General features: G+C 45.0%; 1 protein-coding gene across 1 annotated transcript in view; it reads right to left on the bottom strand.

Annotated features, from left to right (window-relative positions):
• Positions 1-7,828: 7,828 nt before the first annotated feature.
• Positions 7,829-27,800, bottom strand: part of PLD4 (phospholipase D family member 4) — a 32,442-nt gene continuing 12,470 nt past the window's right edge. Inside the window, exons 5-11 of the mRNA XM_048853617.1 lie at positions 26,909-27,029; positions 21,416-21,543; positions 20,969-21,169; positions 20,138-20,277; positions 17,120-17,285; positions 9,955-10,051; positions 7,829-8,278 (exon numbers count right to left, since the gene is read on the bottom strand). Coding sequence (XP_048709574.1) covers positions 8,061-8,278; positions 9,955-10,051; positions 17,120-17,285; positions 20,138-20,277; positions 20,969-21,169; positions 21,416-21,543; positions 26,909-27,029 — 1,071 coding nt within the window. The 3' untranslated portion in view covers positions 7,829-8,060. The remainder of the gene's footprint in view (positions 8,279-9,954; positions 10,052-17,119; positions 17,286-20,137; positions 20,278-20,968; positions 21,170-21,415; positions 21,544-26,908; positions 27,030-27,800) is intronic.

Genomic DNA, 27,800 nt, shown 5'->3' with positions numbered 1-27,800 from the left:
GCCTTTGCTGCAGCTCAACCATACACTGGAGCATACTGGTTTGGTCCTGCAGCAGCCTCAGCATTGAATCCTGCCTCCTCTCATCACGCTGCCACCACATTTGAGCTTCAGCCCTGTCTTCAGCCCGCCACTTTCTCTCTTCAGCCCGCCACATCTCCTCCCGGTCATTTTGTGCTTTCCTGCACTCTGACATTATTTGCCTCCACGCATTCGTCTGTGCTCTGTCAGTGTGGGAGGACAGCATGAGCTCAGAGAACATTTCATCACGAGTGCGTTTTTTTTTCTTTCTAATCTTCACTAGCCTCTGGGAAGGAGAAGATCCTGTGATCATTGAAACACATGCAGCTGGTGGAGAAAAAAAAAGGGACAGCGGTATTTAAAAAGACACATTTTATAAAACAGTGGCTACACTCTTTCAGCGTAAACCTTGCTGTTAACATTACATACATAGCACATGTGCTTTCGTTACAAGGTCGCATTTTGCCTCCCCCCACCGCGTGGCTACCCCCTCAACCTTCCCCCCTCCCCGTGGCTAACAGCGGGGAACATTTTTGTTTAGCCACAGGCAAACAGCCCAGCAGGAATGGGCTCCTCTGAGTGTCCCCTGAAGAAAAGCACTCTATTTCAACCAGGTGACCATGAATTATATCTCACTCTCCTGAGGATAACACAGAGAGATAAAGAACGGATGTTGTTTGAACGCCAGTAAACATACACTGCAATGCTTTGTTGTACAGTGATTCCCGAGTACGTGTTACTGGCCTGGAGTAGTAAAGTGTCCTACCATGAAGGACGCAATAAGGCTGCCCTCCCCAGAAACCTTTTGCAAAGGCTTTGGGAGTACATCCAGGAGAGCCGCGAATGCCAGGGCAAAGTAATCCTTTCACATGCTTACTTTTAAACCATGTATAGTATTTTAAAAGGTACACTCACCGGAGGTCCCTTCTCCGCCTGCCGGGTCCAGGAAGCAGCCTTGGGTGGGTTCAGAGAGTACTGGCTCCAGGTCCAAGGTGAGAAACAGTTCCTGGCTGTCGGGAAAACCGGTTTCTCCGCTTGCTTGCTGTGAGCTATCTACAACCTCATCATCATCATCATCTTCTTCGTCCCCAAAACCTGCTTCCGTGTTGCCTCCATCTCCATTGAAGGAGTCAAATAACACGGCTGGGGTAGTGGTGGTTGAACCCCCTAAAATGGCATGCAGCTCATCATAGAAGCGGCATGTTTGGGGCTCTGACCCGGAGCGGCCGTTCACCTCTCTGGTTTTCTGGTAGGCTTGCCTCAGCTCCTTAAGTTTCACGCGGCACTGCTTCGGGTCCCTGTTATGGCCTCTGTCCTTCATGCCCTGGGAGATTTTGACAAAGGCTTTGGCATTTCAAAAACTGGAACGGAGTTCTGATAGCACGGATTCCTCTCCCCAAACAGCGATCAGATCCCGTACCTCCCGTTCGGTCCATGCTGGAGCTCTTTTGCGATTCTGGGACTCCATCATGGTCATCTCTGCTGATGAGCTCTGCATGGTCACCTGCAGCTTGCCATGCTGGCCAAACAGGAAATGAGATTCAAAAGTTCGCGGTTCTTTTCCTGTCTACCTGGCCAGTGCATCTGAGTTGAGAGTGCTGTCCAGAGCGGTCACAATGGAGCACTCTGGGATAGCTCCCGGAGGCCAATACCGTCGAATTGTGTCCACAGTACCCCAAATTTGACCCGGCAAGGCCGATTTAAGCGCTAATCCACTTGTCGGGGTGGAGTAAGGAAATCGATTTTAAGAGCCCTTTAAGTCGAAATAAAGGGCTTCATCGTGTGGACGGGTGCAGGTTTACATCGATTTAACGCTGCTAAATTCGACCTAAACTCCTAGTGTAGACCAGGGCTAAAATGCTGTTTTAAAGGACTTGAGCATTTTCCACTCGTGCCCTTTCAGCCTTGCTGAAAGCTGGACTCACGTGTGACACTGACAGTAGTGTCATCTAGCAGACCAGTTTCCCTCATTTCACAATATGAAAAGTTTGACTGCCGTTTGGCAAGGAAAGTGAACTTTTATGGACTCAGCACCATTACCTATAGGCTTATATGAAGCTGCTGTATAGTGTGTGTGACAACAGACAGTGCTGGAATTTTGCCGAGTTCAAGGAGCTTTCATGTTGGGAGGGGAAGCTAAATTAAATTGGAGCCTTCTCAGTTTCTGACAGGTGGATCCCAAAAGCTATAGACAAGTTAAATTCTTGATTCAACCCACACTTATTTGAACAACTAACCTTTCATCACATCTTCACTCTCTGTGTTGTATCACCATTAACCTCACCATAAATCCCTTACGAACAAAGCTCTGACGGCATAACCATAAACATGTAGCCTTCTGAGGGCAGAATTATTATTCTCAAACACTGTCACCTTGTGGTACGTTGGAGCTACAACATAATCCTTTAGTACAGCGGCGGAATTAGCTTTGGGATCTATGACCAGCCATACAGGGCAAAATTCTGCAGTCGCTTTCACCTGTGCAATGCCCATGATACGTAATGAAGGGGTAGAACTCAGCCCATAGATTCCACTGCAAAAATAGAACCTCAGCTGGAGTTAATTCCCTTGTCTCTTGTCCCTTGTCTCTGAAATCACCTACCTTACCTATATATAAGACACTTCAGAGAATTTATGCCATATCATTCACATCATTTAAAACCAAGCTTAAACAAGATGTTCTGGGATGACATCAGTCTGGCCCTAAAGGAACCATTATTCATGTGACGTGGGATGGTCCAATCACAGAGCTGCCACGTTTTGTGCTGTTCCACGTGTGGCATTACCAAACAGTAGGGAAAAGCCACTGGGGACCCCTTCAGGGTCCCCTGAAAGGTGTCAGTCGGAGTGAGAAGGCAGGGTCCTATTCCCTGAACAGGGCCGGATTAACCTTTTCTGGGCCCAGTTCCAAACATATTCATGGGCATGGCGCTGTTTACAAACTGGCAGTCGCCAGACGCACACTGGCCTGCCCGGCCCTGTGTTGCCAGTGTGCTCCTTCCCCTTGGGGGGTGGGCCCATGCCGCGCCACACAGCCCCCATGCCCAACACCCCCTGACTCCCTATACCAGTGCCACCCCGGACCCACTATGCCCAGCACTCCTGTGACAGCCCCCCACCACAAATGCACAGCGCCCTGCACACCACCATCCCTGCCCAGTGCCCCTGGAGCCACAGCCCCACCACAAGTGCCCATCAGCCCACCCAGACCCCCCACTGCCCAGCACCCCAACTCACACAGACCTCCCCCATCGGCCAGCTCCTTCCCACCAGACCCCACACTGCCTAGCACCCCAAAACACAAAAACGTCCCTCACTGCCCAGCACACACACACACACCCAGAAGCCCCAGACACCCGCTCCCCCACGCCCTGTCCCCACCTCCACCCCGCTGCACTCACCAGCCCTGCTGAGCCAGTGCAGAGCAAGGACCCAGCACAGTGCTAGAGGGCAGGACAGCTGAAGCTTGGGAGCAGAGAGTGGCCTTGTCTCCCAGCCAGCTCTGCCTGCCTGGTGCTGGTGGTGCCCAGGGCGGAGGAGCCGTTTCCTTGCAAGGGCTGTGGGGGCAGCGCACCGACTTCCCCAGCCCCCTGCTTCTGCAAAGCGGCAGGGACAGGCGGGCCCCGCGCCCGGGGTGCCTGAAGTGTACGGTCATTGGCTTGGAGCAGCAGCGGCTGAGGGCTCTTCTCCGCCCCCATCTGGCCAGGCCACCAGTCGAGAGGAGCGAGCAGTGGGTGGGAGAGGGGCCAGGAAGCGGAGAGGAGCCAGAGGCTCGGGGCACAGCGCAAGTGGAGTGGGCCGGGCCGGGCCCCCTTTTGAGCATGGGCCCGGCCCCATGGCACCACTGGCACCATTGTTAACCCAGTATCTACTGTCCTTGAATGCCCCAGATGCAAGGAGGGCTTGGAGCAGCCTGGAGCACAAGGGGCGCTGGGGAACTCAGGGGAATCGGAAGCCATGAGAGAGCTGGGCAGTGGAGGGAGTCAGGGGCCGACAGCAGTGGTGGCTGGTGTGGGAAGGAGCCTGGTGGAGGGACTGGTGGTGTGGAGAGGGCTTGGTGGGCAGAGGGGGAATACAGCCTGGGGAGGGGGCTGTTGTGGGGCAGTAGGAGCCAGGAGCCTGGGGAGTGATTTGGGGCAGGCTTCCTCACTCTGCCCCACACCTCATTAACCTCCCCAGCTCTACCCCTACTGTGCTCCACCCTAGCACCTGCCCCCTTGTGCCCTCCTCTGCCCTGTCCCCTCCAGCCCCCCCCACTTCTCCCCTCACCTCCCATCCACCAACCCCTCCACTGGCTGGCCTCTGGCCTAGCTTCCGTGAGCCGGGCATCACTGCACCCCTCAGTGTCCTGAGGGAGCAAGTGCAGTTGCCTCCCTACAATTCGTCTGGCAGATGGTAGCTTGGATGCAGGCAAGCACATGTTAGGGCAACACTTGGCCACGCTACTGCATGGCTGAGTGAGAATCTGCCAACCAAATTATTAATAATCCAGTTATTAAATTCCAGCTAATGATTAAGTTTTCAAACGACCAGACTCTAAACAAACAAAAACATCCTCCCCAGGTTTAACACTCTTTTCTATCAAAGGAAACACCGGGCAGCTGATTTTTATACAACTGTCTAATGGCAGTCTTGAGACTTTACACCCCATAACTGGAAATATTTTGCTTGTCAGAAAGTTACTGATGTGCTCCTTGATTGTGTTGTATGTGTGAACAGTTGTGATTCAAACAAACGGTGAATTGATATTCCTTTTCAAGGCTTCAGACTAGAAGGTGCAGGGCACCCACAATCCCTGTTGATTCCCACCTCTTGACATCAGTGGGAACTGAGAGTACCCAGAACCCTGCAGGATTAGGCCCTGAAATAGGTTCTTTGGAGAGAGTCTAGCGGAGGGTAACAAAAATGATTAGGGGGTTGGGGCACATGATTTACAAGGAGAGGCTGAGGGAACTGGGCTTATTTAGTCTGCAGAAGAGAAGAGTGAGGGGGGATTTGATAGCTGCCTTCAGCTACCTGAAGGGGGGTTCCAAAGAGGATGGAGCTCAGCTGTTCTCAGTAGTGGTAGATGACAGAACAAGGAGTAATGGTCTCAAGTTGCAGTGGGGGAGGTCTAGGTTGGATATTAGGAAACACTATTTCACCAGGAGGGTGGTGAAGCACTGGAATGGGTTACCTAGGGAGGTGGTGGACTCTCCATCCTTAGAGGTTTTTACAAAGCTTGACAAAGCCTTGGCTGGGATGATTTAGTTGGTATTGGTCCTGCTTTGAGCAGGGGATTGGACTAGATGACCTCCTGAGGTCTCTTCCAACCCTAATCTTCTATGATTCTATGATTCTTTGGGCCAGATCCAGAGCTCACTTACACTCAGACAAAACAGGAGTAGCTCCAGATTTCAGCTGAGTTACTAATTTTTTCACTAGTTTTACTAAGATCTGAATCTGCTTCTCTGAGTCCTTATCACTCATACGATGTATCAGTTCCCAACACTAATTCAAGGCAAAAGATGGCTCTTTAACGCAACACGCGTTAGTAAACAAATGTAGCTGTCAATGTTTCATTGTAAATGTGGTCTTACTTTAATCAGGACCAGCACAACAAATATTTGCTGTTTAGGTTTCTGCTGCCGGACGGTGTAGTAGAGGGGATCTTCTTAAAGGGATAAGCTTCCCCACATCCCATAGCTGGGTTCAGAGCTGGAAGTGGGGCAGCTGTGCCATACCTGCATCAACTCCTGGCCTGAGCTGCCCTCCTAATGGTATGAAGGGTGCCCTGAAAAGTACAGACCCCTCCAAGCTGTCCTAGCTACTGAGGTGCAAGGAGTAGCTGGACTGAAGCCAGCTCTAAAAATGTAGGGCCAGATTTTTAAAGGTATTTAGGTGCTCAAAGATGCAAATAGGCACCTAGTGGGATTTTCAAATGCCTCTAGGTGCCTATCTGGTATAGACTGAAAACTTCTATCTATCTGGTGGTCGGTCACAGCCTGCCTATCCTCATCTGTCTCCAGCTGTGAGGAATGCCAATGTGATCGATTGCTACCAGTGGTTATGAACTGCCAGGCCTCCTCTCTTTGATTTCCTGTCTCTCTGACTCCTTCATAGCCAGCTCCTTTCTTTCCTGAAGCTGGGGTACTGACGTTTCCTGAACCTTGCTGTCTTTGAACTCCTCAGAAGCATCTCTACATGCCCCACCCATCCAAGACTCTTTTCCTCCAGCACAGCCACCACTACTTGTGTCCCTTCTGGCTTCCAGCAGGAAAGAACCCATGACACATCCATTGCAGATCATCACCACTGGTCCATCACTGGCAATTTTGAAATCACAGTTGCAGAAAATTGTTAAGGAAAGCAAAGGGCCACAAGCAAAAATCTATGGCTGGCAGAGTTAAGGACAATAGGAAAGAGTTTTAAAAGTATATTGGAAACAAAAAATATCCTGACAATGGTACTGCTCCAGTACTAGATGGAAATGGTAGAATTATCAATAATAATGCAGAAAAGGCAGAAGTAATCAATACATATTTCTGTTCTATATTTGGGGGTAAAAGAGATGATATAGTCATCCCACAGGATGATGATGATGATGAAATACCTTCCATTCCAACTGTAACTCGGGAAGATGTTAAAAAACACCTACAAGAGTTAGACATTTTTAAATCAGCAGGTCCAGATAACTTGCATCCAAGAGTTTTAAAAGAACTGCCTGAGAAGCTTGCTGGACCATTAATGTGGGTGTAAGCAAACAATATGTATTTTAATATGCCTAAATCTAGGAACTAAGAATGAAGTCCATACTTACACAATAGAGCACTCTGTCCTGGGAAGCAGTGACTGCAAAAAAGATTTGAGGATCATGGTGGATAATCAGCTGAACATGAGCTCCCAGTGTGACACTGAAGCTAAACAGCTAATGTGAGCTTGGGATGCATAAACAGGAGAAGCTAAAGTAGGAGTAGAGAGGTTATTTTACCTCTATGTTTGGCACCAGTGTGACTGCTGCTGGAATACTGTGTTCAGATCTGGTGCCCACAATTGAAGATAAATTGATAAAGATTCACAAAAGAGCCAGGAGAATGATTAAAGGATTAGAAAACATGCCTTATAGTGAGTGAGACTCAAAGTGCTCAAGCTATTTAACATAACAAAGAGAAGCTGAATGGGTGATTTGATTACAATCTGTAAGTACTTACATGGGGAACAAATATTTAATAATGGGCTCTTCAAACTAGCAGAGAAAAGGTATAACAGGATCCAGTGGCTGGAAGCTGAAGCTAGACAAATTCAGATTGGAAATATGGTGTAAAATTTTAATGGTAAGAGTAATTAATCATTGCAACAATTTCTGAAGGGTTGTGGGGGATTCTGAAGGGTCGTGGGGGATTCTCCATCAATGACAATTTTAAAATAAAGATTGGATATTTTTCTAAAACATCTACTCTGCGAATTATTCTGGCGAAGCTCTGTGGCCTGTGTGTTACAGGAGGTCAGACTAGATGATCACAATGGTCCCTTCTGACCTTGTAATCTATGAATCTGCATCTTTAGGTGATTAAATCTGGTCCTTATTGTGCCCTGGGTTGCTGCTTATGTGGCCCATGCCTAATGCTGTCCAGACTTTAATACAAATATTTAAACACATACAAGAAAACCATATATTAGTGGAACATTAATGTTCATGTGTAAAACCTCCAACAGTCAGGCAACTTAGAGTTAAAGATCCCATGGAAACGTAACTGTCTCCCTTTGCATCTCTACTATTAGGATCAGGTTATTTCTTTCACAATCGCTCACAATACTGGACAGCCTCACATAAAACTGGGTAAATGTTTATTTGACAAAGATGGATTAACCACGTGCAGCATACACATAATTCACATATTAACTGCCACAAATTATTTGATTATACAGGTACATTGAACTATGCTCCCAGAACATTAAGTAGTGGGCCATACCAGTAAGAAATGATTTCTTTGACAAATAATAAAAAATAAACTATGTATTCATGTATATTACATTTCAAACAGAAAGCAAAATGTTGAACTTTATAAGTAACTTAATCCCTCTTCCCAGGAACAGTCTTTCTGCCCATGCAGATCTTCCATATTTACTGAATATTTGGAATTCCAGTCTCGTTCAAAAAGATTTTTTAATTGTTCCTGTATAACGGGCTTCTTTCTTTGAGGATCTGTTGAAGTCTGGTTGACAATCAACCCAACTCCAGCTGTATTACTAAAGTAATCTTTTGACCAATTGGAAGTCCCTACAGGATAGAAACATTGATAGTTAACAAGGAAGAACAATTTTAAGTCAAATATTTTGTTGGGCAGAGAGGCAAATGGGAAACATGACATTGGATGAATTTTCAAGCCTGGGGCCTAATGTTAGACTCTTCAATACATATTTAAGGCACGTAAATATAAGTGGACTGATTTTCAGAAATGTGGTACAACCACAAATGACATTAAACTCAATGGGAGCTGCAAGTCATCAGCATCTTTGAAAATCAGGCCAGCTGTTTCTCATCTGAGGGCTCCAATATAGACAAGCAACTTTAAGTGTCAACTGGAGGCTCTTTAGGAGTCTAATACAATGGAGACTGTGGCAGAGATGCACTGAATGTACCCAATATAGAAATAGGAGCAAGCCACAAAGTTTGGATTGGGGGGGAGGGGTTTCCAGGTCTGATATTTTGGTTGAGGTCCATATCTAGTAAATTTATTTCACTCTGCACTCTCTCTCTCTCCGTTTTCAGGGCCGCAGTGCCTTAGCTATCTCAGTGACAATGCAAACTCTGCAAAGCTTTTAAACTATCAGAAGAAAAAGACTAAACAAAAATAAGGTTTGAAGCTGAACTTTACTTGTTACAAGAAAACAGGGTCTAGCTGAATACAACACCTACAACCACTGTGTCCTATACTTGCAAGTGTCAATGCTATTAACTAGATGTCCCACATCAAGATAGGGATCTAGCTGAATGTGATTTCTGAAGCTCTGTCAACAGCTACCATAACACAAAGCATTGAGCACTGTGAATAAATCCAAATTTAAGCACGGAGGGTTTCTGTGGCAGGTGGTCTGACTCAGACAAATCTCCCATTCATTCCAACGGGTGCTTTGGGTAGAAAATAAATTATCTTTGTAACTAACTGCACCTCTATCTTCTGAAGATAATTCAATAGGACACAAACCCACACTGACAGGGTGGTGAACTTGGAGACCTCTTCCATCACTTACTCTCATCTAGGATTCTAATACGAGAATGAGACATCAATGCCAACATGGTGGTTAATAATTTAGGGTGTCTGAGGCCCCTATATCCTCCACTCCACTCCTGAAATACTGCTTAACAAACAACTGGTCAATGGATTTCTCACATTAAGCTTTTGTTAAAGCAAAATAACGTTTTTTTCCCCTGGAATACTAAGTGTCATTGCATGAATCTAAACACACAATTTATGAGATTACTGCGAGTGCTTGATAATAATACTAATCTCCGCTCATTCAAGGCCATGTACTTCATTCTTAATGGTTCACAATCCAACAAAAAGAAAAGGAGTACTTGTGGCACCTTAGAGACTAACCAATTTATTTGAGCATAAGCTTTCGTGAGCATAAGCTTTCACGATAAATTGGTTAGTCTCTAAGGTGCCACAAGTACTCCTTTTCTTTTTGCGAATACAGACTAACACGGCTGTTACTCTGAATCCAACAAAATAATCTCTTGCTGAATTTGCCCTACATTATTTTCCCCCGTCATGTCTTTACTCTTCTATCCAGTGCAAATATTTTGTTAAAGCTATCCACTATATGTTTCTGCCCTCTTCATGGTAAATTTAGCCAGCATTTGATATGACACCCAATCCCATTTCAGCTCTGTCCCAACCCTGTAGTCCTGATCATGTCTTAAACTATACATATTCAAAACAGGACACTTACCAATATACGCCACTTTATCAGTGACCATAAATTTATTGTGGTTCACTCTCCCGAAAGGGATGTTTGTGTGATTCAGAACTGGAACAATGAAGATTTTCTGGATGGAAAATAATTACAATGCATACATAGAATTACTGTAGTGAAGCATAGATTATATTATTGGATGCTGCAAACTTTCTTTGTTTTCAAATAAAAGTCTATATGGAATAGAATAGGACAATGTTTTCAAAAGCTCCAGCTTTAGATGGTTTATAAGACAGATTTTGCTATTAGTCAAGAAAACTAACTTGGACAAACTGGTGATACTACTGCGAGCAAAACTGGATGAAGACAGTGCGATCAGGTAAGGATAATGTGTACTTCACAATGTTCCATCTGTGAAAGAGCTATCATATTACAGTAAAGACAACTAAATACAGTTTTAGACAGATGTTTAATAGTCTTACTATTCTGCATTCATCATTGATTGTTGAGCATTACTGTACAGTTGAATGGGCTGATCCCAGACAGGGAGTTGTATTGCAAAGAGCAACAGTGCCTTATAATTTTTTTACTTTAATTAAAAATTACATTTCAAATCATTATTTGTTATCTTCCCTGCTAAAAATCCATCCATCTTGATTCTATTATTCTCCTCTATCCATCTATCTGCACTAAGATGGGCACCCCCCCGCCCAGCCAGGACTTTCACCCTACTAACCACCTCGGTGTATTTGCAGAGAGGTCATTAGCAAGGAGTCCCATTCATAAAAGTAAAGGAGGACTTGTGGCACCTTAGAGACTAACAAATTTATTTGAGCATAAGCTTTTGTGAGCTACAGTTCACTTAGAATAGAATCATAGAATCATAGAATAACAGAGTTGGAAGGGATCTCTGGAAGCCATCTAGTCCAACCCCCTGCCCAGAGCAGGACCAATCCCAACTGAATCATCCCAGCCAGGGCTTTGTCAAGCCTGACCTTAAAAACTTCTAAGGAAGGGGATTCCACCACCTCCCTAGGTAATGCATTCCAGTGTTTCACCACCCTCCTAGTGAAAAAGTTTTTCCTAATATCCAACCTAAACCTCCCCCACTGCAACTTGAGACCATTACTCCTTGTCCTGTCATCTGCTATCACTGAGAATAGTCTAGATCCATCCTCTTTGGATCCACCTTTCAGGTAGTTAAAAGCAGCTATCAAATCCCCCCTCATTCTTCTCTTCCGTTGACTAAACAATCCCAGTTCCCTCAGCCTCTCCTCATAACTCATGTGTTCCAGTCCCCTAATCATTTTTGTTGCCCTTCGCTGGACTCTCTCCAATTTCTCCACATCCTTCTTGTAGTGTGGGGCCCAAAACTGGACACAGTTCTCCACGTGAGGCCTCACTCATGTTGAATAGAGGAGAACGTTCACGTCCCTCAATCTGCTGGCAATGCCCCTACTTATACACCCAAAATGCCATTGGCCTTCTTGGCAACAAGGGCACACTGTTGACTCATATCCAAATTCTCATCCACTGTAACCCCTTTTCTACAGAACTGCTGCCTAGCCATTCGGTCCCTAGTCTGTAGCAGTGCAATGGATTCTTCCGTCCTAAATGCAGGACTCTGCACTTGTCCTTGTTGAACCTCATCAGATTTCTTTTGGCCCAATCCTCCAATTTGTCTAGATCCGTCTGTATCCTATCCCTACCCTCCAGCGTATCTACCACTCCTCCCAGTTTAGTGTCATCCGCAAACTTGCTGAGGGTGCAATCCACACCATCCTCCAGATCATTAATGAAGATATTGAACAAAACCAGCCCCAGGACCGACCCTTGGGGCACTCCGCTAGATACCGGCTGCCAACTAGACATGGAGCCATTGATCACTACCCGTTGAGCCCGACAATCTAGCCAGCTTTCTACCCACCTTGTAGTGCACCCATCCAGCCCGTACTTCTTTAACTTGCTGACAAGAATACTGTGGGAGACCGTGTCAAAAGCTTTGCCAAAGTCGAGGAATAACACGTCCACTGCTTTCCCTTCATCCACAGAACCAGTTATCTCATCATAGAAGGCAATTAGATTAATCAGGCATGACTTTCCCTTGGTGAATCCATGCTGACTGTTCCTGATCACTTTCCTCTCCTCTAAGTGCTTCAGAATTGATTCCTTGAGGACATGCTCCATGATTTTTCCGGGGACTGAGGTGAGGCTGACCTGCCTGTAGTTCCCAGGATCATCCTTCTTCCCTTTTTTAAAGATGGGCACTACATTAGCCTTTTTCCAATCTTCTGGGATTTCCCCCAATCACCATGAGTTTTCAAAGATAAGGGCCAATGGCTCTGCAATCACATCCGCCAATTCCTTTAGCACTCTCGGATGCAACGCATCCAGCCCCATGGACTTGTGCACGTCCAGTTTTTCTAAATAGTCCCAAACCACTTCTTCCTTCACAGAGGGCTGGCCACTTCCTCCCCATGCTGTGCTGCCCAGTGCAGTAGTCTGGGAGCTGACCTTGTTCGTGAAGACAGAGGCAAAAAAGCATTGAGTACATTAGCTTCTTCCACATCCTCTGTCACTAGGTTGCCTCCCTCATTTAGGAAGGGGTCCACACTTTCCTTGGCTTTTTTCTTATTGCCAACATACCTGAAGAAACCCTTCTTGTTACTCTTAACATCCCTCGCTAGCTGCAACTCCAGGTGTGATTTAGCTTTCCTGATTCCATTCCTACATGCCTGAGCAATATTTATATATTCATCCCTGGTCATTTGTCCAGTCTTCCACTTCTTGTAAGCTTCTTTTTTGTGTTTAAGATCAGCAAGGATTTCACTGTTAAGCCAAGCTGGTTGCCTGCCATATTTACTATTCTTTCTACACATCGGGATGGTTTGTCCCTGTAACCTCAATAAGGATTCTTTAAAATACAGCCAGCTCTCCTGGACTCCTTTCCCCCTCATGTTATTCTCCCAGGGGATCTTGCCCATCAGTTCCCTGAGGGAGCCAAAGTCTGCTTTTCTGAAGTCTAGGGTCCGTATTCTGCTGCTTTCCTTTCTTCCTTGTGTCAGGATCCTGAACTCGACCGTCTCATGGTCACTGCCTCCCAGGTTCCCATCCACTTTTGCTTCCCCTACTAATTCTTCCCGGTTTGTGAGCAGCAGGTCAAGAAGAGCTCCGTCCCTAGTTGGTTCCTCCAGCACTTGCACCAGGAAATTGTCCCCTACAGTTTCCAAAAACTTCCTGGATTGTCTGTGCACCGCTGTATTGCTCTCCCAGCAGATATCAGGATGACTGAAGTCGCCCATGAGAACCAGGGCATGCGATCTAGTAGCTTCTGCGAGTTGCCGGAAGAAAGCCTTGTCTACCTCATCCCCCTGGTCCGGTGGTCTATAGCTGACTCCCACCACGACATCACCCTTGTTGCTCAGGCTTCTAAACTTAATCCAGAGTCTCTCAGGTTTTTCTGCAGTTTCATACTTGAGCTCTGAGCAGTCATACTGCTCCCTTACATACAGTGCAACTCCCCCACCTTTTCTGGCCTCCCTGTCCTTCCTGAACAGTTTATACCCATCCATGACAGTACTCCAGTCATGCGAGTTATCCCACCAAGTCTCCGTTATTCCAATCACATCATAATTCCCTGACTTTGCCAGGACCTCCAGTTCTCCCTGCTTGTTTCCCAGGCTTTGTGCATTTGTATATTGGCACTTGAGATAACCCGCTGCTCGCCCCTTGTTCTCAGTATGAGGCAGGAGCCCTCCCCTCTCACACGCTCCTGCTCATGCTTCCTCCCGGTATCCCAATTCCCCACTTACCTCAGGGCTTTGGTCTCCTTCCCCCGGTGAACCTAGTTTAAAGCCCTCCTCACTGGGTTAGCCAGCCTGCTCACGAAGATGCTCTTCCCTCTCTTCATTAAGTGGAGCCCATCTCTGCCTAGCACTCCTCCTTCTTGGAACACCTTCTTGGAACACTTCATCGGATGCATAAATTTGTTAGTCTCTAAGGTGCCATAAGTCCTCCTTTTCTTTTTGTGGATACAGACTAACACAACTGCTACTCTGAAACCATTCATAAAAGTGTAAGTGGTGCTACTAATCAGACAAAGTGTAATTTCTTAACCATGCCACACCAGAAAGATGATGCTGTGAAAGTTGTTAGAAGGTATGAAGTTGAGCTTGTCAATTAAATTACCACAACAATTGTAATGAGTCAGCTATCCTCTTTGTAGACTCCTTTGCTTCTGCACTAATATTGCAAACTGCTTGAGGTAAGTACAGCCATTGCTTCCTAGAAGAATATCATCATCATCATCATCATGACAAATCCCTCAGGGAAGTAGATTCCTTGCAGATCAAGTGCCAGCTGGCTCAGTCTTGAGCTAGGTCCTTAAGATGGTCCAGCTGTATATTCAGTCTATCACTGGCAATCACATCACACCACCAAAGCTTTTGGCAACTACGTAATCACTATCCATATAGTGGCATTCCTTAGTAAATATGCTTCATAATTCACTGGTTTTCCACCCTAATAATATGTCCAAGAAAGCTGCTGAAACCAAACCAGTGGAAGAGGTTGCTGGGTTCAGTTAAGAATAATGTTGAATAACATCACCTAGGCCCAAATTTCAAAGGGACATTGCTTCAAGGTCTGTAATAAAATTTGTATGCACATGCAATTGCATATACAGGTCTACATTTATACACACAAGTAGTTGTGCTGCCTGCTTGAAAGCTGCCTTTTTTTAAAGGATGGCCCATTATGTCAAAAGAGCAGACTGGACTTCTACATAGAGTGCTTCCGCCGACGTGCACGGGCTGAAATTGTGGAAAAGCAGCATCACTTGCCCCATAACCTCAGCCATGCGGAACGCAATGCCATCCACAGCCTCAGAAACAACTCTGACATCATAATCAAAAAGGCTGACAAAGGAGGTGCTGTTGTCATCATGAATAGGTCGGAATATGAACAAGAGGCTGCTCGGCAGCTCTCCAACACGAGTTTCTACAAGCCATTACCCTATGATCCCACTGAGAGTTACCAAAAGCAACTACAGCATTTGCTCAAGAAACTTCCTGAAAAAGCACAAGATCAAATCCGCACAGACACACCCCTGGAACCCCGACCTGGGATATTCTATCTACTACCCAAGATCCATAAACCTGGAAATCCTGGGCGCCCCATCATCTCAGGCATTGGCACCCTGACAGCAGGATTGTCTGGCTATGTAGACTCCCTCCTCAGGCCCTACGCTACCAGCACTCCCAGCTACCTTCGAGACACCACTGACTTCCTGAGGAAACTTCAATCCATCGGTGATCTTCCTGATAACACCATCCTGGCTACTATGGATGTAGAAGCCCTCTACACCAACATTCCACACAAAGATGGACTACAAGCCGTCAAGAACACTATCCCCGATAATGTCACGGCTAACCTGGTGGCTGAACTTTGTGACTTTGTCCTTACCCATAACTATTTCACATTTGGGGACAATGTATACCTTCAGATCAGCGGCACTGCTATGGGTACCCGCATGGCCCCACAGTATGCCAACATTTTTATGGCTGATTTAGAACAACGCTTCCTCAGCTCTCGTCCCCTAAAGCCCCTACTCTACTTGCGCTATATTGATGACATCTTCATCATCTGGACCCATGGAAAAGAAGCCCTTGAGGAATTCCACCATGATTTCAACAATTTCCATCCCACCACCAACCTCAGCCTGGTCCAGTCCACACAAGAGATCCACTTCCTGGACACTACAGTGCTAATAAACAATGGCCACATAAACACCACCCTATACCGGAAACCTACTGACCGCTATTCCTACCTGCATGCCTCCAGCTTTCACCCTGACCACACCACACGATCCATCGTCTACAGCCAAGCTCTGCGATACAACCGCATTTGCTCCAACCCCTCAGACAGAGACAAACACCTACAAGATCTCTGTCAAGCTTTCTTACAACTACAATACCCACCTGCAGAAGTAAAGAAACAGATTGATAGAGCCAGAAGAGTTCCCAGAAGTTACCTACTACAGGACAGGCCTAACAAAGAAAATAACAGAACGCCACTAGCCGTCACCTTCAGCCCCCAACTAAAACCCCTACAACGCATTATTAAGGATCTACAACCCATCCTAAAGGATGACCCAACACTCTCACAAGTCTTGGGAGACAGGCCAGTCCTTGCCTACAGACAGCCCCGCAACCTGAAGCAAATACTCACCAACAACCACATACCACACAACAGAACCACTAACCCAGGAACTTATCCTTGCAACAAAGCCCGTTGCCAATTGTGCCCACATATCTATTCAGGGGACACCATCACAGGGCCTAATCACATCAGCCACACTATCAGAGGCTCGTTCACCTGCACATCCACCAATGTGATATATGCCATCATGTGCCAGCAATGCCCCTCTGCCATGTACATTGGTCAAACTGGACAGTCTCTACGTAAAAGAATAAATGGACACAAATCAGATGTCAAGAATTATAACATTCATAAACCAGTCGGAGAACACTTCAATCTCTCTGGTCACGCAATCACAGACATGAAGGTCGCTATCTTAAAACAAAAAAACTTCAAATCCAGACTCCAGCGAGAAACTGCTGAATTGGAATTCATTTGCAAATTGGATACTATTAATTTAGGCTTAAATAGAGACTGGGAGTGGCTAAGTCATTATGCAAGGTAGCCTGTTTCCTCTTGTTTTTTCCTACCCCCCCCCCCCCGATGTTCTGGTTTAACTTGGATTTAAACCTGGAGAATGGTCAGTTTAGATGAGCTATTACCAGCAGAAGAGTGAGTTTGTGTGTGTATGGGGGTGGGGGGGATGTGAGAAAACCTTGATCTATGCAGGAAATAGCCCGACTTGATTATGTAAAGAGTTGTCACTTTGGATGGGCTAGCACCAGCAGGAGAGTGAATTTGTGTGGGGGGGGTGGAGGGTGAGAAAACCTGGATTTGTGCTGGAAATGGCCCACCTGTTGATCACTTTAGATAAGCTATTACGAGCAGGACAGTGGGGTGGGAGGAGGTATTGTTTCATGATTTCTGTGTGTATATAAAGTCTGCTGCAGTTTCCACGGTAAACATCTGATGAAGTGAGCTGTAGCTCACGAAAGCTCATGCTCAAATAAATTGGTTAGTCTCTAAGGTGCCACAAGTACTCCTTTTCTTTTTCTTAGCTTACCACATCGATGGTGATGTTGGTATGTGGGTCACTGAGATCACGAAGTGACTGCAAGTAATGGAACATGGACGGGTCAGTGTGGAGCCAGCAGCTGATCAAAAGCCTGATTTGTACGTTGCGGTTGAATGCCACACCTCTCAGAGCATTGTCAATGTCTGGCCAGTATCTATTGGAATGAAAGTAAATGAAAAGAAAAATACATTCAGAGAAAATTGAGACAAGAAATATCTACCACCACATTGATAACAAAATAACCATAGCAATAATAATGTAGGGCTGGATCATTCCTTTGAAGGTACTAGGAAGTCAAAGGCAATGGGAAGCCCTGGGGACAAACCAGGAGACATTTTGCAGAATGACTCCTGGATGTGTCGTGTGCACAGAGGCTGCTCCCACTCTATACATTGGTCCCACTCCATCAGCCAGCGGAGATGGAGGAAAGGGCACGGCACCACCTTCTCTCCACCCCTGCCTGTCCCTGTTAGTATGCTGTAAGACCACAAAGGAGCAGAGACCCTGCTCTGAGTGCAGGGACTGCTGTTCTTTCTGGCACTTGTATGAGCCACGCTGTGGGGGAAGGCTGATGACAACTTCCATGGAAGGCAGAATATGGCCCATAATTACTAACTCTTAACACCTGTGTAGCACTTTCAACCCCTATATTATAAAGCACTTTACAGAGGAGAGGGAGCATTATTAGCCCTGTTATACCGATGGGAAAACTGACACACAGAAACTTGCCCAAGTTTCCCCAGCAAGACTGTGGTAGGTTAATTTCCTTAACCTATTCTCCTGCCACTGAGAGATGTCTGAGTGCTTCCAAGGGGAATTATTAACCAAGAAAACAAAGACCTAGGGCTTGTTTCCTCAGACCTTCACACACACACACACACACACACACACACACACACGTCATCCCACTGACGGCAACAGAGCTACTCATGTGTTTTCAGAATCACGTCCATGAGCCATAATAGACTTGGAAGTCTTTGAAAAACACTCTGTTTAGGGACCATTCTCCATTGTTTTACCAGTTTTTAATTAATTAACCCCTGGGTATGAAAACAGAAGCTTTGTTCCTTCCGAGTTCAGCTGCTTCTTTCTGCCCAACCTGACCTAATCAGCAGGTTGCTGTGGAGATGTCCAAGGGCTCAGTCCTGCATTCCCTGGACCCCCCTCAAACGTCCGTTTGCATCAGATCGAGCCCTCGAGAACATAAACAGGGGATTAAGGCTTCAAATGGAGAATGCACAACATTAATAAATGGACCCCTAAGGGGAAAAAGAGCCTGTTTTCATGTAGCTCACGAAAGCTCATGCTCAAATAAATTGGTTAGTCTCTAAGGTGCCACAAGTACTCCTTTTCTTTTTGCGAATACAGACTAACACGGCTGTTCCTCTGAAACCTGTTTTCATGCAAATATTCTTAGTGAAAAAGAATGGGAGAAGAGAAAGACAGAAAATCAAATATATGACATAGAAACAGAATTTCCTCCAAACTGTCTGATTTGCAAAATTATTCATCAGGAGGCAGCCGGTCGGTGAGTGATTGCATAATACTTTGATATTGGGGGAAACTTTCTAAATAAAAGGATAGTTAAGCACTGGAATAAGCTTCCAAGGGAGGTTGTGGACTCCCTGTCATTATTGGTTTTAAGAATAAGTTAGACAAACGTGTCAGAAATGGTCCAGGTTTACTTGGTCCTGCTTCAGTGCTGGGGGGCTGGGCTAGATGACCTCTCAAGATCCTTTTCAGCCCTACATTTCTATGATTCTATAACCCATCTCTCTATATAGATGCCTAGGGCTGCAGGTCATACACACTGTCATGTGTTCATTGTGGAACAATGATCATTCCTGAGCACATGTAACGTGATATGACTGTTGATAGATGCATAAACTAAATGGCAACACACGGCTCAATCTCTTCCTCCCAGGAGGCTTGAAGCAACACACACATTATTACATATGATCTCTCATAATTACATATGATCTCTATCAAAGATAACCCAGGAGTGCTAGATACAGATATAATTTAAAATACTCAGAGTGGTTGGCTGCATATAAACTTCCTAATTCAAGTGCAGCTGAGGGTTTTTGAGACTTTTTAAAAAACACCTAATGACTCAACAGATTTCTGTATTACTCAGAGTGAAGCTCATGGTCATTATATAATTCTAAACCCAGAGAGAATTTGCTAGTGGTCCACAGCGCGCTAGCTGACCATAATAGTGTCGGCTACTTCCCTTCTTTTATTGCTCCTTCTGCAGGCGTTCACAGCTTCAGTGAAGAGTCTGAATGCCCATAGAAGTACTTGTAAAGTAGGAGGAAAAAGCAAAGAATCTTCAGCTAATACTGCAACCATAATGGGAGGAAGTAGGGGAGACCAGAGACCATTGAGAGATGCCAACAGGAGCAACGTTTTCTTTTGAAAATTTTACCCCAAACATATTTCTGCTAATCTACTCTCCCTAGGTTCTTGTAACTGCTATGCTTTTGCCTTGAGTAAGGTTTGGAGGGAAAGGGCCTGATCCTTCATTGCCCTGCAGCCTGTGTAATTACTTACAGTAAACTTTCTAACAATAAGTGTAGTTAAACACAACTAGGCTTCCACTGAAGACTGTGGAATCCCCATGACTGAGAGATTTTAAGAACAGGTTGAATGAACACCTGTCAGGGAGGGTCTATGTTTAGTTGGTCCTGCCTAAGCACAGGGGACTGGACTTCATGACTCCTTGAGCTCCCTTCCAGCCCTACATACATTTCTATGAAGCTATGAAGTGAGAGCAAAGTCAATGTGAAATGCTACCAAAGCAGAAGGGTAGTGTTTTACACACACTTTGCAATGGCATAACTGCAGAATGTCCAAAGTCTCAGTTCACTCCATGGTTGAAAAAATAATATTAATATATCTGAAGGTGGGAAATGCTGCATTTTTGGTAAGAACAAATTTCTGCAAAAGCAAAGGACATTTAGTTATGAATACAGTTGACTGACTGATCCAGGTTTAACCTCCTACTTTGTTGGGTGTCTGAAGCGGGTTGTAGGAAAATACTCCATGACTGAGACATACACATATTCTTCTGCATCATTTATAACATCAATAATAGAAATGAGATCGCGAGTACGACCCTTTGGGCAAAACGCAGGAGGAGAGGCCTGTAAAGAAGGGAAACAAAGTCTGATGATCATCGTACATTTCTCTGTTCCTGTCCTACTATTTAAATTTTCTTTCAACAAACTTTGATTGATTTATATTAACCTCTACTCAGTTTTCATTACACATACAGAATTTCCTGAGTTGTAGTCATTTACAGGTTCAGGAACGGTGTAAACAATTTTTAGGTTTGAAAACTGGACCCAAAATCCCAGAATATACTCTATGTGTCCATCAGATAGCTAATATAATGAAGAATTTCAAATCTACTAGCCATTACAAGGTAGTAAAAGAAAGATTAAAAACCATCATGGGCTAGAATTGCAACACACTATTTACTACAGGCCAGATTTTGCCACTCTTATTCACCCTGAGTAATGCATTAATCCTAAAGTAGTCTCATTCAAATGAATGGGAAGACCTGAGCAGTAAGTTATTACATAATGTGAGTGACCTATGGGAAGATCTGTCCCTATGTTTCCATCTGAAGATACAAGGCCTGGTTCTATATCTCTTACTCATGTTGCATCGAACCTTCTTCCATGAGTAGGCTCACTGAAACTTGTGGAATAAGGTGCTACTCAACCTGAGTAGGGCGTAATTGAGCCCGAGGAAAGAGAAAAAATACAGAATAAGACATTTCCAGCAAATAGTTTTACCATAGTTTACCAAAAAATATTTTAAACTGCTTACAGAAAAATAGGCAGTTGTCAAGGTTCCATTAAACTGCACTTCCAGAGGCCTATACTTGTTAATTTTGGTGGAATAATTGCTCGGCCAGGGGGAGGGAATGGTGGCTTTAGCGTGCCCAAGATCCCAGTATGTTCTAAACGTTTTCCATAGATCGCTGGCTAAGCAGCTGCAGTTGTATATCACGGCACCAACTTCTTTCACCTGCAGAGAGAGTAAACATATGTCAAAACCCGCTCTCTTACACCTCAAAGGCTTTCTTCACCCCACATTGTTTTTCTGATGTGCCCATATTTTATATTACTGTCATGTGCTCGCATTGAGAAATATAATAAAATATGTGAATGATAAATACGTTTCTCACACGCCACTGAAATGTATCCCATGGATATCATCTCTACCATGTGTATCGAGGTGAGTTTATGTTTAGCAGTATAAAGTACATCTGACCTGAGAAAATGACCTCCAGTCCATATTTGCACTGCCAATATACATGTGTTTCATGTCTACAATCCAGAATTTGGAATGCAGCACACCTTTGGTCAAATGTCCAAAATTGACCCTTCTCACATGAGCCCCTAAGGAAAGATATTGAGTAAGTGGGGCGGGAAACAAATATGATTTAGCTAAAGTAATTCCCAACACAGTTTTTAATTTTAATATTAACATGAAAATGGAGTATAATCTGTATCATTCTTGTTGTGACCAGAACCTGTATGGATTTCTAGTACTTGTATAATATGGATTTCTAGTATTTGTATAATATATGTATACTTGCTAAAGCTTAACTTTCAGAAAGTTAAATGTATATCAATATACACAAAGACAGGTTTCAGAGGAACAGCCGTGTTAGTCTGTATTTGCAAAAAGAAAAGGAGTACTTGTGGCACCTTAGAGACTAACCAATTTATTTGAGCATGAGCTTTCGTGAGCTACAGCTCACTTCATCAGATGTTTACCGTGGAAACTGCAGCAGACTTTATATACACACAGAGAATATGAAACAATACCTCCTCCCACCCCACTGTCCTGCTGGTAATAGCTTATCTAAAATGATCAACAGGTGGGCCATTTCCAGCACAAATCCAGGTTTTCTCACCCTCCACCCCCCCACACAAATTCACTCTCCTGCTGGTGCTAGCCCATCCAAAGTGACAACTCTTTACATAATCAAGTCGGGCTATTTCCTGCATAGATCAAGGTTTTCTCACATCCCCCCCACCCCCATACACACACAAACTCACTCTCCTGCTGGTAATAGCTCATCTAAACTGACCACTCTCCAAGTTTAAATCCAAGTTAAACCAGAACATCTGGGGGGGGGGGTAGGAAAAAACAAGAGGAAACAGGCTACCTTGCATAATGACTTAGCCACTCCCAGTCTCTATTTAAGCCTAAATTAATAGTATCCAATTTGCAAATGAATTCCAATTCAGCAGTTTCTCGCTGGAGTCTGGATTTGAAGTTTTTTTGTTTTAAGATAGCGACTTTCATGTCTGTGATTGCGTGACCAGAGAGATTGAAGTGTTCTCCGACTGGTTTATGAATGTTATAATTCTTGACATCTGATTTGTGTCCATTTATTCTTTTACGTAGAGACTGTCCAGTTTGACCAATGTACATGGCAGAGGGGCATTGCTGGCACATGATGGCATATATCACATTGGTGGATGTGCAGGTGAACGAGCCTCTGATAGTGTGGCTGATGTGATTAGGCCCTGTGATGGTGTCCCCTGAATAGATATGTGGGCACAATTGGCAACGGGCTTTGTTGCAAGGAAAAGTTCCTGGGTTAGTGGTTCTGTTGTGTGGTATGTGGTTGTTGGTGAGTATTTGCTTCAGGTTGCGGGGCTGTCTGTAGGCAAGGACTGGCCTGTCTCCCAAGACTTGTGAGAGTGTTGGGTCATCCTTTAGGATAGGTTGTAGATCCTTAATAATGCGTTGGAGGGGTTTTAGTTGGGGGCTGAAGGTGACCGCTAGTGGCGTTCTGTTATTTTCTTTGTTAGGCCTGTCCTGTAGTAGGTAACTTCTGGGAACTCTTCTGGCTCTATCAATCTGTCTCTTTACTTCTGCAGGTGGGTATTGTAGTTGTAAGAAAGCTTGACAGAGATCTTGTAGGTGTTTGTCTCTGTCTGAGGGGTTGGAGCAAATGCGGTTGTATCGCAGAGCTTGGCTGTAGACGATGGATCGTGTGGTGTGGTCAGGGTGAAAGCTGGAGGCATGCAGGTAGGAATAGCGGTCAGTAGGTTTCCGGTATAGGGTGGTGTTTATGTGGCCATTGTTTATTAGCACTGTAGTGTCCAGGAAGTGGATCTCTTGTGTGGACTGGACCAGGCTGAGGTTGGTGGTGGGATGGAAATTGTTGAAATCATGGTGGAATTCCTCAAGGGCTTCTTTTCCATGGGTCCAGATGATGAAGATGTCATCAATATAGCGCAAGTAGAGTAGGGGCTTTAGGGGACGAGAGCTGAGGAAGCGTTGTTCTAAATCAGCCATAAAAATGTTGGCATACTGTGGGGCCATGCGGGTACCCATAGCAGTGCCGCTGATCTGAAGGTATACATTGTCCCCAAATGTGAAATAGTTATGGGTAAGGACAAAGTCACAAAGTTCAGCCACCAGGTTAGCCGTGACATTATCGGGGATAGTGTTCTTGACGGCTTGTTGTCCATCTTTGTGTGGAATGTTGGTGTAGAGGGCTTCTACATCCATAGTAGCCAGGATGGTACAGATGGACATCGTACCAAAAGGACTGAAGGTCAAAAATCCATTACAATCTACATACCACACAGACTATGCTGACAGCTTGTGCCTCACGCTCTCAAAGAAACTGCGGAATCACCTGATCAAGATCCTCTACAGCAAACAGGGAAAGATTAAGAATGAGCTCTCAAAAATGGATACTCTCATAAAGAACCAACCTTCCACACAAACTTCCTCGTGGCTGGATTTTACTAAAACTAGACAAGCCATTTACAACGCACACTTTGCTTCTCTACAAAAGAAAAAAGACACTAAACTTTCTAAACTACTACATGCTACAAGGGGCCACAGCAATGGTTCCCTCACCCCACCTAGCAATATTGTTAACCTATCCAACTATACTCTCAGCCCAGCAGAAGCAGCTGTTCTATCTCGGGGCCTCTCCTTCTGACCCTCCACCCCCACGAATATGATACAGTTCTGTGGTGACCTAGAATCCTATTTTCGACGTCTCCGTCTCAAGGAATATTTCCAAAATACCTCTGAACAACATACTAATCCACAGAGGTCTCCCTGCCAACACTACAGAAAGAGGGATTCTAGATGGACTCCTCCTGAAGGTCGAAACAGCAGACTGGACTTCTACATAGAGTGCTTCCGCCGACGTGCACGGGCTGAAATTGTGGAAAAGCAGCATCACTTGCCCCATAACCTCAGCCATGCGGAACGCAATGCCATCCACAGCCTCAGAAACAACTCTGACATCATAATCAAAAAGGCTGACAAAGGAGGTGCTGTTGTCATCATGAATAGGTCGGAATATGAACAAGAGGCTGCTCGGCAGCTCTCCAACACGAGTTTCTACAAGCCATTACCCTATGATCCCACTGAGAGTTACCAAAAGCAACTACAGCATTTGCTCAAGAAACTTCCTGAAAAAGCACAAGATCAAATCCGCACAGACACACCCCTGGAACCCCGACCTGGGATATTCTATCTACTACCCAAGATCCATAAACCTGGAAATCCTGGGCGCCCCATCATCTCAGGCATTGGCACCCTGACAGCAGGATTGTCTGGCTATGTAGACTCCCTCCTCAGGCCCTACGCTACCAGCACTCCCAGCTACCTTTGAGACACCACTGACTTCCTGAGGAAACTTCAATCCATCGGTGATCTTCCTGATAACACCATCCTGGCTACTATGGATGTAGAAGCCCTCTACACCAACATTCCACACAAAGATGGACTACAAGCCGTCAAGAACACTATCCCCGATAATGTCACGGCTAACCTGGTGGCTGAACTTTGTGACTTTGTCCTTACCCATAACTATTTCACATTTGGGGACAATGTATACCTTCAGATCAGCGGCACTGCTATGGGTACCCGCATGGCCCCACAGTATGCCAACATTTTTATGGCTGATTTAGAACAACGCTTCCTCAGCTCTCGTCCCCTAAAGCCCTTACTCTACTTGCGCTATATTGATGACATCTTCATCATCTGGACCCATGGAAAAGAAGCCCTTGAGGAATTCCACCATGATTTCAACAATTTCCATCCCACCACCAACCTCAGCCTGGTCCAGTCCACACAAGAGATCCACTTCCTGGACACTACAGTGCTAATAAACAATGGCCACATAAACACCACCCTATACCGGAAACCTACTGACCGCTATTCCTACCTGCATGCCTCCAGCTTTCACCCTGACCACACCACACGATCCATCATCTACAGCCAAGCTCTGCGATACAACCGCATTTGCTCCAACCCCTCAGACAGAGACAAACACCTACAAGATCTCTGTCAAGCTTTCTTACAACTACAATACCCACCTGCAGAAGTAAAGAGACAGATTGATAGAGCCAGAAGAGTTCCCAGAAGTTACCTACTACAGGACAGGCCTAACAAAGAAAATAACAGAACGCCACTAGCGGTCACCTTCAGCCCCCAACTAAAACCCCTCCAACGCATTATTAAGGATCTACAACCTATCCTAAAGGATGACCCAACACTCTCACAAGTCTTGGGAGACAGGCCAGTCCTTGCCTACAGACAGCCCCGCAACCTGAAGCAAATACTCACCAACAACCACATACCACACAACAGAACCACTAACCCAGGAACTTTTCCTTGCAACAAAGCCCGTTGCCAATTGTGCCCACATATCTATTCAGGGGACACCATCACAGGGCCTAATCACATCAGCCACACTATCAGAGGCTCGTTCACCTGCACATCCACCAATGTGATATATGCCATCATGTGCCAGCAATGCCCCTCTGCCATGTACATTGGTCAAACTGGACAGTCTCTACGTAAAAGAATAAATGGACACAAATCAGATGTCAAGAATTATAACATTCATAAACCAGTCGGAGAACACTTCAATCTCTCTGGTCACGCAATCACAGACATGAAAGTCGCTATCTTAAAACAAAAAAACTTCAAATCCAGACTCCAGCGAGAAACTGCTGAATTGGAATTCATTTGCAAATTGGATACTATTAATTTAGGCTTAAATAGAGACTGGGAGTGGCTAAGTCATTATGCAAGGTAGCCTGTTTCCTCTTGTTTTTTCCTACCCCTCCCCCCAGATGTTCTGGTTTAACTTGGATTTAAACTTGGAGAGTGGTCAGTTTAGATGAGCTATTACCAGCAGGAGAGTGAGTTTGTGTGTGTATGGGGGTGGGGGGGATGTGAGAAAACCTTGATCTATGCAGGAAATAGCCCGACTTGATTATGTAAAGAGTTGTCACTTTGGATGGGCTAGCACCAGCAGGAGAGTGAATTTGTGTGGGGGGGTGGAGGGTGAGAAAACCTGGATTTGTGCTGGAAATGGCCCACCTGTTGATCATTTTAGATAAGCTATTACCAGCAGGACAGTGGGGTGGGAGGAGGTATTGTTTCATATTCTCTGTGTGTATATAAAGTCTGCTGCAGTTTCCACGGTAAACATCTGATGAAGTGAGCTGTAGCTCACGAAAGCTCACGCTCAAATAAATTGGTTAGTCTCTAAGGTGCCACAAGTACTCCTTTTCAATATACACAAAGGATCCAATCCAGCAAAGCACTTAAACTCATGCTAATCTTTAACCTTGTGAATCGTCTCATTGATTGCAAATTAAACATGAGCTGGATTGGATCCTTGGGTCCTTGTTTACAACATTGTTTACTTGGGTCCATGTTTACAACACTGCAGAACTGTAGAGGCCTTTTGAATTACATAGTTACCTTTTTTCTTCAAAACCTTAAGATCAGTTGAATTTACAGCTAAAGTTGGCAGGCTTGTTGCAATATACACTGAGACATTCTCCATAAGTAAACTTTCAAACTTCTTCAGAATATCTTCACCCTATGACAATAAACAGCATGGACCTTCTAAATATAGGTACTTCATTTGAAAGAAACACACACAATACAAGGATGGGAATGTTTTATCTTTAAGTGAGTTTCAGCTAGAGATGGACTAAAGACACAAAATAAAGATCTTGAACCAGTTTATAAAGACAACTTTGCTTCCTATCAATTAATATCATTTGCTGTAAGATCATTACAGCCAAACACAGAAACCACTAGAACTGAAATATTTCTGGAGTTCAAAGATGAAATGCAAACAGCAACAAAATCTATTGGCTGCTGATACATCAAATTGATTTTCTGAATCATTTTTATTTGAGGATGAAAGTAGTAGGAATTATAACAGGATGAGCTGGCCCTTTAAGAGGGTAGGGGCTCAGCTGCACCTCTGCCCCACTTGTCTCTTCTCCCAGGTGAAGGAAATGACAGGAAGGTCATAGGAGGGAGGGATAAGAGCAGCCTGTGGGTCATGAGGAGAGAGAGAGAAGTACTGGGATGTCAGATAGTATAGGAAGAGGACATGGGAAGGAGTGGCAGGGCAGCCGGGATAGTGGAAAGCCCTATTGTGTCAGGTTCTGAAGGCTGGAAACCCATAGAAAAGGGTGAGCAAGGGTTTCTCCTACACTGCCACCTAGTGAGGTGAAGCAGTGATCCCTGCAAACAAGGGCAAGCAAATAAAGACTGAATATAGCAGTCCTACTCAAAGTGGTGGTCCGCAGACCGGTGCCAGTCTGCGAGCCATTGGCTGCCGGTCTGTGCGCACATT

This window comes from Caretta caretta, chromosome 6, assembly GCF_965140235.1.
Source record: "Caretta caretta isolate rCarCar2 chromosome 6, rCarCar1.hap1, whole genome shotgun sequence".
NCBI lineage: Eukaryota > Metazoa > Chordata > Testudines > Cheloniidae > Caretta > Caretta caretta.
The sequence above is the reverse complement of the archived record's forward strand: the minus strand, read 5'-3'. Positions and strand labels throughout refer to the sequence as shown.